We start from the raw sequence: 12,873 nt of genomic DNA on the forward strand, positions 1-12,873 counted from the left end.
TAAAAGGTGCTAAGGTATCACGTGGTCCATATTTAAGTATTGATTGTACCTCAAAGAAGGTAGTGTCTTGGGGGCTTCCCTGGTGGCGCAGTGGTTGCGCGTCCGCCTGCCGATGCAGGGGAACCGGGTTCGCGCCCCGGTCTGGGAGGATCCCACATGCCGCGGAGCGGCTGGGCCCGTGAGCCATGGCCGCTGGGCCTGCGCGTCCGGAGCCTGTGCTTCGCAACGGGAGAGGCCACAGCAGACGGAGGCCCGCATACCACAAAAAAAAAAAAAAAAAAAAAAAAAAAAAGAAGAAGGTAGTGTCTTATATACATTTAAATGTTTTCTTGAGTTTGAATTTCAACTTAATTGAAAAAATAATTTCACCTCAAACCTCAACTGAGAAGGAAAGACGCCATGTGGTTTTAGTTCACAGCGGGAAAGGAGCTGTGTGCTTCGGCGGGACCTTGTCCTTGTGCTCTGGTGGTGCCACATAAATGCTCTCCTTTTACTCACTGCTTAAACTTTCTCTCGAGAGTCAGAGGTCAGGGCAGGACAATGTCACTCGCTGGTGGAGCTGGTGGCGGGGCCCGGGTGGGCCCCGGGGCAGCCCGCTTTCGGACACAGATCGGCATATGGTTCTTTCTCTTGAAGGAGCTGACGGTGGCGGATCATCAGCTGGAAATGGGTCTGGGGTTGCCCCCGCCGCCCCTGCAGGGGGCTCTCGTTCCTCCTCCCGGAACCTAGGGTCTTCAGGCGGTGAGAAGGAAGAAGGCAAGAAGGTGCGGCGGCAGTGGGAGTCTTGGAGCACGGAGGACAAGAACACCTTCTTCGAGGGGCTGTACGAGGTGAGTGGGTCCTGCAACCCAAGGAGGCGACTGAAGCTCCTGGCCTCTTACCCCTTTCCTGTGGGTCCCCAGGCACAGGCCTTGACCTCTGACCTTGGCTTTACCTCTGACCTTGGCTTTACCTCCTCGCTGTGACTTTCAAAGCTGTTACTAGTGAGGTGGCTGTTAGGAAGTATTTTCGTTTGCTTCTTTTCTAAGATTCTCTGAAATACATTCCGGCCTGAAGAGTGGTGCCCTTCCCTCTGGGCCTTCCCCTCGCAGCTGAGTGGGCCGATTCAGGAGGGATGTCCCCGAGAGGGAGGGGCCAGGGGACACTTGCCACATCAGTCAGAGCAGCCAGCACAACCCAGAGAGACGTCACAGCTGACTGGGGACAGAGTGGCAAGTCCTAAACATAGAGAAGCTCCTCCCCCATCCCACAGCCCAATGAAACGGCCGTGCTCCCTGCCAGCCATTTTTACTTCTGGGTTTTGTTTCTTCACTTCTTTGTAGTTATAGAGAACATACTTTTTTATTAACGTTAAATGCATTTTTCATGGTGTTTTGTAGTTCTTTTGCTCGGTATTTTTTTAATGCTTATAAATATTCTGCTTCAGATGAAGGCAACTATGACCCACATGCTCACTGCCTGTTTTTGTAAATCAAGTTTTATTGGAACACAGCTCAGCCTCTTCACCTGTACATTGTCTTTGACTACAATGTGGTTCCTGCAGTACCTGTGGCCCTGCAACACCTAAATATTTACCCTCTGGCCAGTCCTTGTTCTGCTTAACCATTTTTGTATTGTTGATTGTTGTGGTTCTTTCTAGATTCTGTTGTAAATAATGCTACCATGGACATCTTTGTGCACATTCCATATTTTAGACTTCTTCTTTGGGATGTAGTATCAAGAGTAGGTTACTTGGTCAGTGAGCCTTATTCTTTTACTAGTGAACTAATTGGAGTGATAGAAAAGTCTAGCCAAGCCTGTGAAACAAGGCTCAGAGAAAGGAGGCTTTGGAACTGAAACCATGGAGTGTTCATAGATCAGGAGACACCTGACTATGGGCAGAGAACAGGACACAGAGCCGAGCTCAGAGCTTTCCCGTGGCTGGCCTGCCCGCTTCCGGGGTTGATGGTTCAGTTCTGCCTTTCCTGGCTGGAGGAGGCCACGTGTTGGTGCTGCCTGACTGTTGTCCGAGGAGAGAATGAAATGTCCACATGAGGCTTGTTCCAGTAGATGCGAAGTCATTCAAACACATTCAAGTGTGTTCCTTTTCTTCCCTGTAGGGTAAAGTACAAAGTCTGTTCTTTTATAGATTATATTCCCAAATGGTGCCTTCTTTAAGCTGTTTGTTAGGCATAGAAGACTTGTGATTCCTGGAGTGTTCTCAGAATCAGCAACCATTGCTGACTCTCACCTGAAATAGTTACTGCTTTGGTGTGGCCCCTCAGTCTTGGGGAGAAAGTGGGCTCTGCAGGCAGTCTGGCTACTCGGTTGCAGGAGCGTGGGGGAGACGTGGTTGTTGATGAAAAGCAGGAGAAGAAATCCGTGTTAATGACCTGCCCTTACCTTTCTTCAGGGGAATTAGTTCATTCCCCTCTCATCGGGCTAGGCTTCTTGTTTTAACTTTTCTACCAGGTAGGTGTTTTGAGGTCTTCTGAAATACTTGATTAATAATAATAATAATTAATAATTGGCTATTTCAGGTCACTTAATGCTTTCCACTGTTGGTACTATTGGTGTATCCCAAAGTGTGTGTGTGTGTGTGTGTGTGTGTGTGTGTGAGAGAGAGAGAGAGAGAGAGAATGCACAAGTGTGGGCTGTATGTCTGTTGCCTCGTGTGTCTGACCAAAACTCAGTGGGACTCTGGTGGGGCCTTGATGACCGGCTGGTCGGCTAGGGCATACGTAACCATGAACATCTTCACCTGTGGGGCGTGGTGCTCAGCACAGGCCTCTGCAGTGTTGATGAGGGTCTGCCCTGCCTTTCTGATGCACTCTCGTCTGACTGAGCTATGCCTCAAGTGACGAGACCCAGCTCAGAGCAGCGCAGAGGGGCAAGACCGAGCATTGAACAGCTCTCAGAACTGAACTGGGAGGGAGCCAGATCAAGCCTGACTGTGTGCAGGGACTACCACGGTGTCACTGGGCCTCTGTCTGTCACCCCGTGTGTTGGGGGTGACATTTCTGTGCTTATTTTCTCCTGCTTCAGATGCTCCCGAGGGGCGAGAGTGCCTCCCCAACCCCTCCTCCATGCTAGTTAGGACAGTTCTGGGCACAACTCAACTTGGCTGTTCCCATCCCAGACTCCTCCCTGTGGCCAGGGGTAAAGGTTGTGGCCCCCATGACAGGGAGCTGGTGGGAAGGCCAGTGGGATGAACGCCTGGACCAGCATGGTTGTCCTCGACATCCTCTATACTCCATTTCACAAAGCCTGTTGCCGACTTTTCCTTTTCCCTTCTTACGTTTGTCTGTCCGTATTGTTGTCCAGTCTTGATTCCTGTCTTACTCGCAGCCGCATGGCCAGCATCTTCTGCTTGCTTTCACTGGGTCGATAATTGCTGGAGCCCTCATCTCTGCTGTGCTTCCCCTCCCGTGTTCTGTCTGCACTTCCCAGTGTCCTACAAATCCAGCTGCTGGGTATCTCCTGTTTCCTGCCATCTCTGTGACAGCTGTACGAATACTGCGAGTGTTTCAGTCTTTGAAATGTGTGCTTCACCTCCATATAGTTTTCTCTTTCAACTTTGCCTTTTTCACTGTTGCTGTTGTTGCCACCACCCTTTATTTACCTAGTTTATGGCTAAGTATAGAAATGCAAAGAAGTCCCCCCCTAAGGGGCTGGCAGTCTTACTGGGAAAACGTAACAGGCACAGAAGAAGTGGGACTCTCAGAAGGTATATGCTGACAGATGCCACAAGAGTTCAGAAGGCAGCGTCCTTTGAGAACGCGGGATGAGGAGTCGCAAAGCCCAGATTCTAGTCCCCATCTGGGCCATCAGGTCACCTCTGGGTTCGTTAACTCAGCTGTGAAATGAAGTCCTAAGATTTAGAGGCCGTGTGTGTTTGTTTGCGTCACGGTTCTGGTCAAGAGCTGAGGGGAGTTTTGTGGGGGAGGTGGTGCCTGAGCTGGATGCTGGAGGAAGGCACTTTAGGTGCAGCTCTGCCTTGCTCTGGTTCACCTGCCATTGCTTCTTTTAAAACAGTGAGTGAGCTTTCATTCTTTGAGGATTTTTACTTTTTGTTTTGGCTGCACTGTACGACATGTGGGATCTTAGTTCCCTGACCAGAGATCGAACCCGCGCCCCATGCAGTGGAAGTGTGTAGTCTTAACCACTGGACTGCCAGGGAAGTCCCATAGCATTTTTACTTTTTGACCTTAAATTTTGAAACGATTGCAGAATTGGAAAAAGCTGCAAAAAGAGTACAGGGAATGCTCACATGCCCTTTACCCTGCTTTCCTGACACCCACGTAACTGCAGGGTGACCAGCAAAATGAGGAGAGTTAATGTAATGTCATCAGTATTTGCACTGATGTCCTATTCTGGTTCAGGACCCCACGTTGCATTTGGTTGCCATGGCTCCTGGGTCCTCCCACCTGGGACAGGTCCCTCAGTCTTCCCTTTTATTCCTGGTCTCTCACGACGTTGACATTTTTGAAGATTCCAAGTCTGTTCATTCATAGAGTGCCCCTCATTGGGCTTACCTGATGTTTCCACACGGATAAGTTCACGTTTTGTGTTTTCTGTCAAGAGTACCGTGGGATTGCTGTGCATCCTTGTTGCATCCTGTCCAGAGTGTGCAGTGCGATCTGTCTCAGGCCTGGCTGTGTGAACCTTGATCACTGCATTCAGGTGGCATCTCCCAGGTTCTCCACTGCTAAGTCTTTTTTTCTTTTTTTTTTTTTTTTTTTTTTTTCACTTTGAGACTATGTAAATATCCTGTTTCTCATCATTCTTTCTCCCACTAATTTAAGCAACCATTGCCTCTTCTTACCTGGAACAACTATTACTGTGGTGTTTACCCAGTGATGACCTTCTGATTCTGTCATTCTTTCTACATTTATTAAGTGGAAATCCCATGCAAGGAAAAGCTCTCCCTTCTCCTCCACTTATGTATTTATTCAATTATTTCTTTATATCTGTATGGACCCAGGGATACTTATTCTCTTCCATGGGTCATAATCCATTCATATCATTGTGGTTTTGTTGCCCAGATTGTTCTAGATTTGCCCACTGGGAGCCTCTTCAGGTTGGCTGCTGTGTCCTTCTAACATGTTCCCCTTACGCTTTGAGCACTTTCTCACTTTCTGGCACCACAAGATATTCTAGACTCACCTGGTATTTTCCCTGCCCCAGACCTGGCATTGGCCATTTTTCCAAGGAGCCGTGGTTCCTTTTGGAAAGTGGGATTTAGAAACCAAGATCTGGGTACCAGAGTTGCTCATTGCTGCTGGGGTGCCATTACCTCCAGGTCCTTCCCAGTGCTTCTTGCTGGCTTGGTTTTGATGAGAGTATCAGTAGTTGATGAGTAGTATCAGTAGTTCTCGTTGCATCAGTACCAGAACAGCACTGATGGGGACTGTGTTCTCTGGAACATAAATTCCATTCTGAAAATCTAAGATGTACTCAGCTTTTGCATGGAGGTGTTAAAGGAGGGCCCACAGATGTATTCAGAGCATATTCTGCATGATTCTCTTAATAAACATTCATATTTGTTATCCCTGTTCAAACTCAGAATACCTTTTGTATAATCAAATCAGTGAAGCTGTTTCTGAATAGTTGATGTGTTGTTTTATTTTAAGATGCCAGATATATAGCACCCTGAGCCCCTCCATCCTTGTGTTGTGTCTTCTGATTATTGTCTTCATGGGGGTGTCTCATTTCATGGGCTCTAAAGAACTCTGGAGATTAAGCCCTTTGTCTAAGTGATGAGCTTCATGTTTCTACTGCTCCTGGGTCCTTGCCTCATTGGTATCCATGTGCTATGATAGTTCTGTTGCTGCTTTATCCATTATTCTAATTGAAACCTGAGGTTCTGGGGAAGCCAGGTTGAAGTTCATGCACAAGTAGGAGCCGTGAAGGACACTTGCTTAACCACAGCGGTCCCTTTTCCCCCTTTTCAGGAAGTGTCTGCATTGTACAGAAGGCTGCCTGTTGTAACTTCGTGTTTTTGTGTTTTTTCTTAACACCTTTATTGGAGTATAATTGCTCTACAATGGTGTGTTAGTTCCTGCTTTATAACAAAGTGAATCAGCCATACATATACATATATCCCCATATCTCCTCCCTCTTGCGTCTCCCTCCCACCCTCCCTATAACCTCGTGCTTTTAATGTGGACTTTCTTTTCCAGCATGGGAAAGACTTTGAAGCGATTCAGAACAACATTGCTCTGAAATACAAGAAGAAAGGCAAGCCCGCCAGCATGGTGAAGAACAAGGAGCAGGTCCGGCACTTCTACTACCGCACGTGGCACAAGATCACCAAGTACATTGACTTCGACAACGGTGAGTGCCTAGGCCGGCTTCCTCGGGCCAGAGGCGGGGTGGCTTCTGGTCCAGGAGCGTGGCTTCCGCAAACCTGCAGGCCACACCTTCTGGCATTATTCTCACCCAGCCACATGGCCTGGGATGTACTCACCTGTGGTGCTTTGGCTGACAGGAGGCCTCGTAACTGCTGGTCAGGCTGAGTTACAAGGAAGCCTGTGGTGTCTGAGTCCCTGGCTCGCTCCCCCCAGAAGGGAGGGCACTGTGGTCCAGAATCACACCTCCCCATTGCCCGCCCTTCTCCCAAGGAGGCCCCAGTGGGGTGAGGGTCGGGCAGGGCCTGGTGTGCGTCAGCCTGGGTGGAGGGCTGGCGTTCCAGGGCTTTTCCCAGGCTCTTTTTCCAGGCTCTTTTTCCAGGCTCTGTGTTTGAGTCCAGTTTGTGTGGCGCCATCTTTAATTCATGAGTCTAGGTCATTGCCAGGTGTGGTTCTGACTTCCTGCTCAGAGCACCTCTGTCCTAAGGGGAGGCATTGCTGCCTCCTGTGTCCACACGCCAGGAGAATCCTGTGTCTGTGTCGTTCCTGCTGCTTCTCTCGTCGATCGGTCTCTCCACATGTGTGCTGTCACGGACTGCACTGATTTCTGACACACCCTCCAAATAACATCAGTTCTGATCCAGGATAATTGTGGTTGCTGTGGTCACGTCACTCCCCTTTGAACCTTTGCCTGTACCCTGCAGGTGTTCTCTTGGCCAGTCAGTGTGTCCTAGCCTCCCCCCGCTGACCCATCTGGCTCTCCTCGCTGGCTTTCCCTTAGGTCGGGATGCCAGGGCCAGGGATTCCTCCTCCGGCCTTAGAAAGGCCCAGAGACAGTGATTCAAGCTGTCTTTTTCTATAAAAGGTCAGATGGTGAATATTGATATTTTTGGCTTTGGGGTTTTATGGTCTTTATTGAAACCACTTCACTCTGCTTTCTAGCTCATTGTGGAAAATACATAGAGGAACACATGTTGCTGCATTTGCCACAAAGAGAGCCCTTGGGCCGGATCTGGCCTGTGATTTGCCGTCCTCTGCCCTGGAGAAGTCCTTCCTTCCTGCCATCGGCCAGCGCTGGGACTCTCAGGGACTGGGAGGTCCCAGGGTCTGGTGACGGTTGTTATGGTCACTGCATTTCCCATATGGTCTGTCTTTTTTTTTTGTTTTTTATGGCCATGCCACGTGACTTGCAGGATCTTAGTCCCCTGACCAGGGACTGAACCCGGGCCCCAGCAGTGAAAGTGCAGAGTCCTAACCACTGGACTGCCAGGGAAGCCCCATCTGGTTCTGTCCTACGACAGTGTCCCCTGAATGTATTTCCCTTTGAATCTTCGGGGGCATCTCTTACTCACCTGTCAGTGTTTCTGGTTCTACTCCGAGCTTCTCAGATCTGTCCTCACCGCCCGGCCTGCCTTGGTCCTGCCCTAGACCAGTGCTGCTCTCCCACTCTCTGGTCCTGCCCTTCCTAACCCAGCCTTTGATCTGTGAGATCCACACAAGATGCTCATCTGCCCGGCCGCTCCCTTGCCTGAGCCCCCTCCCTCTGCCCTACCAGAGGCCCGCACCATGACCTGCCACGGCCCCGGGAATGGAGTCACCTCCCTCCTTACCTGCACTTTCCTTCACACCTTGACTCCTGCCACACTCCTGCCACTCCCACCTGGTTGTCCTCCCTAACCTGTTCACCAGGACTCAGCTCCTGTGTCAGTTGTCCCAGAAATCCTCCCCTGAATCCTCTCTTGTCCCCACTGCCACCTGTGGTTGGGCACGTGGCGTGCTTTTCCCTGGAGGTGCCTGTAATGCGCTTGCTCGGGCAGAGGAGAAAGCCCCGGCTCGGCGGTGGGGGCCCTGGCCCCTGTCCACCCCAACGATGCGGGGAGTGGAGGTCTGAGTCCGGGCAGCATCCTCTTCCCATTGTACTCCTCTCGCTCTGTCTCCTGACTTTTGTCTGCCTTAACAAGTACTGTTTTCACACCACCTTTTCATGTCGACGTAGAATTTCTCCATGTGTTTGTTTTTTAAATGACATCTGTTTTAGTTTTTTCAGTATTGGTAAGTTTTCTTAACCTAATGCTTGGTGATCAGTTCTTTTTTTAATTAATTAATTTTTTATTTATTTGGCTGCGTCAGGTCTTAGTAGCAGCATGCGGGATCTTTCGTTGCGGTGCACGGGCTTCTCTCTGTTTGTGGCATATGGGCTCAGTAGTTGTGGCACAGCATGTGAGATCTTAGTTCCCTGACCAGGGCTTGAACCTTTGTCCCCTGCATAGGAAGGTGGATTCTTTTTTTTCTTTTTTTTCTTTTTTTTTTTTTTGGTACGTGGGCCCCTCACCGCTGCGACCTCTCCCGTCACGGAGCACAGGCTCCGGACGCGCAGGCTTAGCGGCCATGGCTCATGGGCCCAGCCGCTCCGTGGCATGTGGGATCCTCCTGGACCGGGGCACGAACCCGGGTCCCCCGCACTGGCAGGCAGACTCCCAACCGCTGCGCCACCAGGGAAGCCCGGAAGGTGGATTCTTAACCACTGGACCACCAGGGAAGTTCCTCCATGTGTTTTTTTTATATCTATAAATCTATTTATTTATTTATTTATTTTTGGCTGTGTTGGGTCTTCATTTCTTTTTTTTTTTTTTTTTTTTTTTTTTTGGTACGCGGGCCTCTCACTGTTGTGGCCTCTCCCGTTGCGGAGCACAGGCTCCGGACGCGCAGGCCCAGCGGCCATGGCTCACGGGCCCAGCCGCTCCGCAGTATGTGGGATCTTCCCGGACCGGGGCACGAACCTATGTTCCCTGCATCAGCAGGTGGAGTCTCAACCACTGAGCCACCAGGGAAGCCCCGGGTCTTCATTTCTGTGCGAGGGCTTTCTCCAGTTGCAGTGAGCGGGGGCCACTCTTCATCGCGGTGCGCGGACCTCTCACTGTCGCGGCCTCTCGTCGTGGAGCACTGCTCCAGATGCGCAGGCTCAGTAGTTGTGGCTCATGGGCCCAGTTGCTCTGCGGCATGTGGGATCCTCCCAGACCAGGGCTTGAACCCGTGTCTCCTGCATTGGCAGGCAGACTCTCAACCACTGCGCCACCAGGGAAGCCCCTCCATGTGTTTATTAAATGTATTTCTTTGAGTGGAGATATTACAAATGAATACATTTTACCTTTCCTTTTGGATTTGCTAGTCACTTATAGTGTTTTTAAATAACGCAGGGTGGATATCTTTATTCATGTAGCTCTTTTCTTCAGATAAATTCACACAATTGAGATAAAATTATACTAACGTTACTGCTAATTGTCTCATTGTGAGCATCCCGTCACAGCACTGTCTGACAACCCTCCGGGAAGATGCGTGTCCGGCCCTTTGTCCTGGGGGTCTGTCTGCCTCTCCCCGGCCCTCTGTCCTGGGGGTCTGTCTGCCTCTCCCCTCATTTCCCATCTGGTTCTGTCCATGACAAAGGCAGGAAGGAGCAACTGACAGACGAGTGCATGTTGCTCTGGGCAAGTCCTGTTTCATGCGAGGCCCCACGTGCAGTGCCTGCTTTCTGCTGAGTTTATGACCCCACCGAGGTTCTCTCTGGCCAGTTAAATCCTTTTGCTTCTCACGAGTCTTTTTTTTTTTTTTTTTTTTTTTTTTTTTTGTGGTACACGGGCCTCTCACCACTGTGGCCTCTCCCGCTGCGGAGCACAGGCTCTGGACGCGCAGGCTCAGCGGCCATGGCTCACGGGCCCAGCCGCTCTGCGGCATGCGGGATCCTCCCGGCCCGGGGCACGAACCCGCGTCCCCCGCATCGGCAGGCGGACTCTCAACCACTACGCCACCAGGGAAGCCCCTCACGAGTCTTTTTAAGGTATCTTTCATTCTTAAAAGCCTTCCGCTTCAGGGGCCGCCCGTCCAGCCTGACATCTTGATGAGGAAGATACAACACAAACAGAAAGGTGGCTCCAATCTCTTCTAGTGCCATATCTGTGTAGTGAGGTTGCTGCTCCTTCTAGGGACCCTGGGAAGTGGGCGCTCAGTTTCCATGCTTTGTAGTAGTCCCTCGGTCTGACCCACAAGTCTTTTGCTACTGGTGTGTGTGTGTGCGTGCGCGTGTGCGTGTGCTCTCAGTGTCCATGTGGCCATGAACGTAAGCCTCTCGATGGCTGTGGTGCATTGTGGCAAGTCGGCAGCATTTTGTTCTTTGTCAGGCCGTCTCCACGGAGTCTGTGTGTCTGCTGGCTATGCTCATCCTTAGCTCAGACTGTTGCTTACATCCCTAGTTGATTTGAAAATATCGACTCTGGTCCTGTCGAGTCCAGTGCGCTGTTGTTAATATCTGTCGTCATCACAAACACCCTCCCTCCAGGCTGGCACGCAGAAACGAGTTTTAGCTGTTTGACTCTCTGTCTTCCGCATTTCTCTTTTTTGTTGTTACATAGTCTGTTCTTTCTGAAAGTCATTCCACGAGAGCAGGTCTTTCATCTGCTTTGGCTGGTCTCAAAACACTCTCTTCCAATGTGAAGGCCTCAGCAACACGAGAAGGGGAAGGGGGTAGGAAGCTACCTGGAGATCAGGCGGTGGGGGATGATTCCCGGAGCCCTGCTCTAGCATGTTCTGTGCTTTCACCGCCACCAGGCTATGGGCAGAGTGGGCCACCCAGGCTTCCGGTGTGGACGTGGTGCATCGTCTGCCCCGAGGTCCAGAGGTGTGTCGCAGGATGGCCACACTGGGCTCTGTGGGACATCTAGAGTGGATGTGTCTTTCCTGGGCATTTTTGTCACCTCCCCTGCTGGACAGCCTCCTAAACTCCCCTCCCCCACTGGAGGTACCATTCCCCTTCAGCCGTTTTTCGAACTAGATGAAGGGTGGATGCATCAGCTGCCCTCAGTTCCACAGTCAGGTCTGCAGTGTCAGCCCCGCCAGGGTCATTCTCCCTTCTCGGCAGTGTCTTCTTTTTTTTTAACTTAAAAAAAAAAATTTATTTATTTTTGGCTGCATTGGGTCTTCGTTGCTACGCTTGGGCTTTCTCTAGTTGCAGTGAGCGGGGGCTACTCTTCATTGCAGTACATGGGCTTCTCATTGCAGTGGCTTCTCTTGTTGCAAAGCATGGGCTCTAGGCACATGGGCTTCAGTAGTTACGGCACACAGGCTCAGTAGTTGTGGCTTATGGGCTCTAGAGTGCAGGCTCAGTAGTTGTGGCACATGGGCTTAGTTGCTCTGTGGCATGTGGGATCTTCCCAGACCAGGGCTCGAACCCTTGTCCCCTGCATTGGCAGGCGGATTCTTAACCACTGCACTACCAGGGAAGCCCCTCTGCAGTGTCTTCTGCCTGACCCACATGCCCTTGGTGTCCCGGTGTGGCCCCATGGGAAGTGCCTTCTTTCTGTTGAGCCGAGGGCTGCACCGAGGTCTCTCACTCGTCCTGCTCACCTTTCAGAGCTGGTGGCAGCCGGTTGACTGCGTGAGGCCAGAGGCCTGCCTGCCTCTTGGTGCTGCACTGGTGGTCACACTGGGTTCCATGCTGTGCAGCTGTTTCGCAGCCCCTCCCCCAGCCCCAGCAACCACGGAGCCACAGATCTTTGTCTCTCCTGGACGCTTCATATCAGTGGAGTCATACAATGCGGGGCCTTTAGTGTCTGGTTTCTTTCACTGAGCATGACGTTTTCCAGGTGCATCCAGGTTGTAGGGTGTGTTAGGCTTTTTTAGGGTCCGTTCATTCCTTTCTATGGCTGAGTACTGTTCCATTGTCTGAAAGCCCACGTTTGTTTATCGACTGCATAGTGGATCTTAAGGTTCCCGAGTAGCAGTCAGTCCCTGTGAGAGTCTGCTCAGACTGTCGGTCATTCTCTCAGGAGAACCTTCGGGAATGGTTCGCGTGTGATGTTAGCAGAGCCCCAGGCTCCTCAGAGGCTATCCGAGGTTCAGAATCCTTGTTTTAGGTCATTCATGCAGAACTTTACTTTCTATTTACTGACATACTTTTCTTTCCCTTTCCTATTGTTGTAATCACCCACAGCCAAATCTTTGAAAGGGGGTCTCTGGGGAGAGAACAGTTGTGAGAGGGACACATGGCAGTGGTCACTGCCATGTGAGATAATCGGAAAGGGGCCAACTGGGCAGTAACCAGAATTACAAGACGCTGTCAGGTTTGGCTTCACACAGTACACTCAAGGTAACAGTGGCTTGAGCACGTGAGGATATCTTTCCTGGCGTCAGAGACACCTGCAGGTAGGTGTCCAAGGTGGGCATCGGGGCCGAATCAGTCTATTACAGAGCCTCTGGAGCCTCCCTCAGCACTTCTGCTCATACCTGGTGGTTTGGTCTCCTCCAGCCACGAGCAGGCTGTACATGGGCTGGCTTAACCCTGGGTGTTGCCTCCCAAATCACACTGTGGTCTGCTGCTGACAAGCAAGGGGGCGTCTGGAGCACTCAAGCTGCATTTCCTCTTCCTTCTGGCCGCAGGCCTGGGGCAAGTTGTCTGTCGTCCCAGGAGGCATGAGAGGTGGGCCTCCTTGGTTCCCGTGCTGCCAGCCCCTCGTGGAGCTTGGGTGGGTTCTGTGCACAGAGAGGTGGTCCT

General features: G+C 51.1%; 1 protein-coding gene across 10 annotated transcripts in view; it reads left to right on the plus strand.

Annotated features, from left to right (window-relative positions):
• The window catches only part of CRAMP1 (cramped chromatin regulator homolog 1), a 62,424-nt gene that overhangs the window by 12,413 nt on the left and 37,138 nt on the right, over nt 1–12,873 (plus strand). For 9 of the 10 annotated variants that reach the window (XR_008619112.1, XM_055089926.1, XM_028498481.2 and 6 more), the window contains exons 3-4: nt 637–830; nt 6,162–6,315. Coding sequence is in view for 9 of the 10 variants with exons in the window: in XM_055089926.1 (XP_054945901.1) it covers nt 637–830; nt 6,162–6,315 (348 nt within the window). In the remaining variant the exon portion in view is untranslated. Of the gene's footprint in view, nt 1–636; nt 831–6,161; nt 6,316–9,998; nt 12,799–12,873 lie in introns of those variants that run through there. The other variant, XM_028498485.2, reaches the window with a different exon arrangement.

The sequence above is a fragment of the Physeter macrocephalus genome, chromosome 14 (assembly GCF_002837175.3).
Source record: "Physeter macrocephalus isolate SW-GA chromosome 14, ASM283717v5, whole genome shotgun sequence".
NCBI lineage: Eukaryota > Metazoa > Chordata > Mammalia > Artiodactyla > Physeteridae > Physeter > Physeter macrocephalus.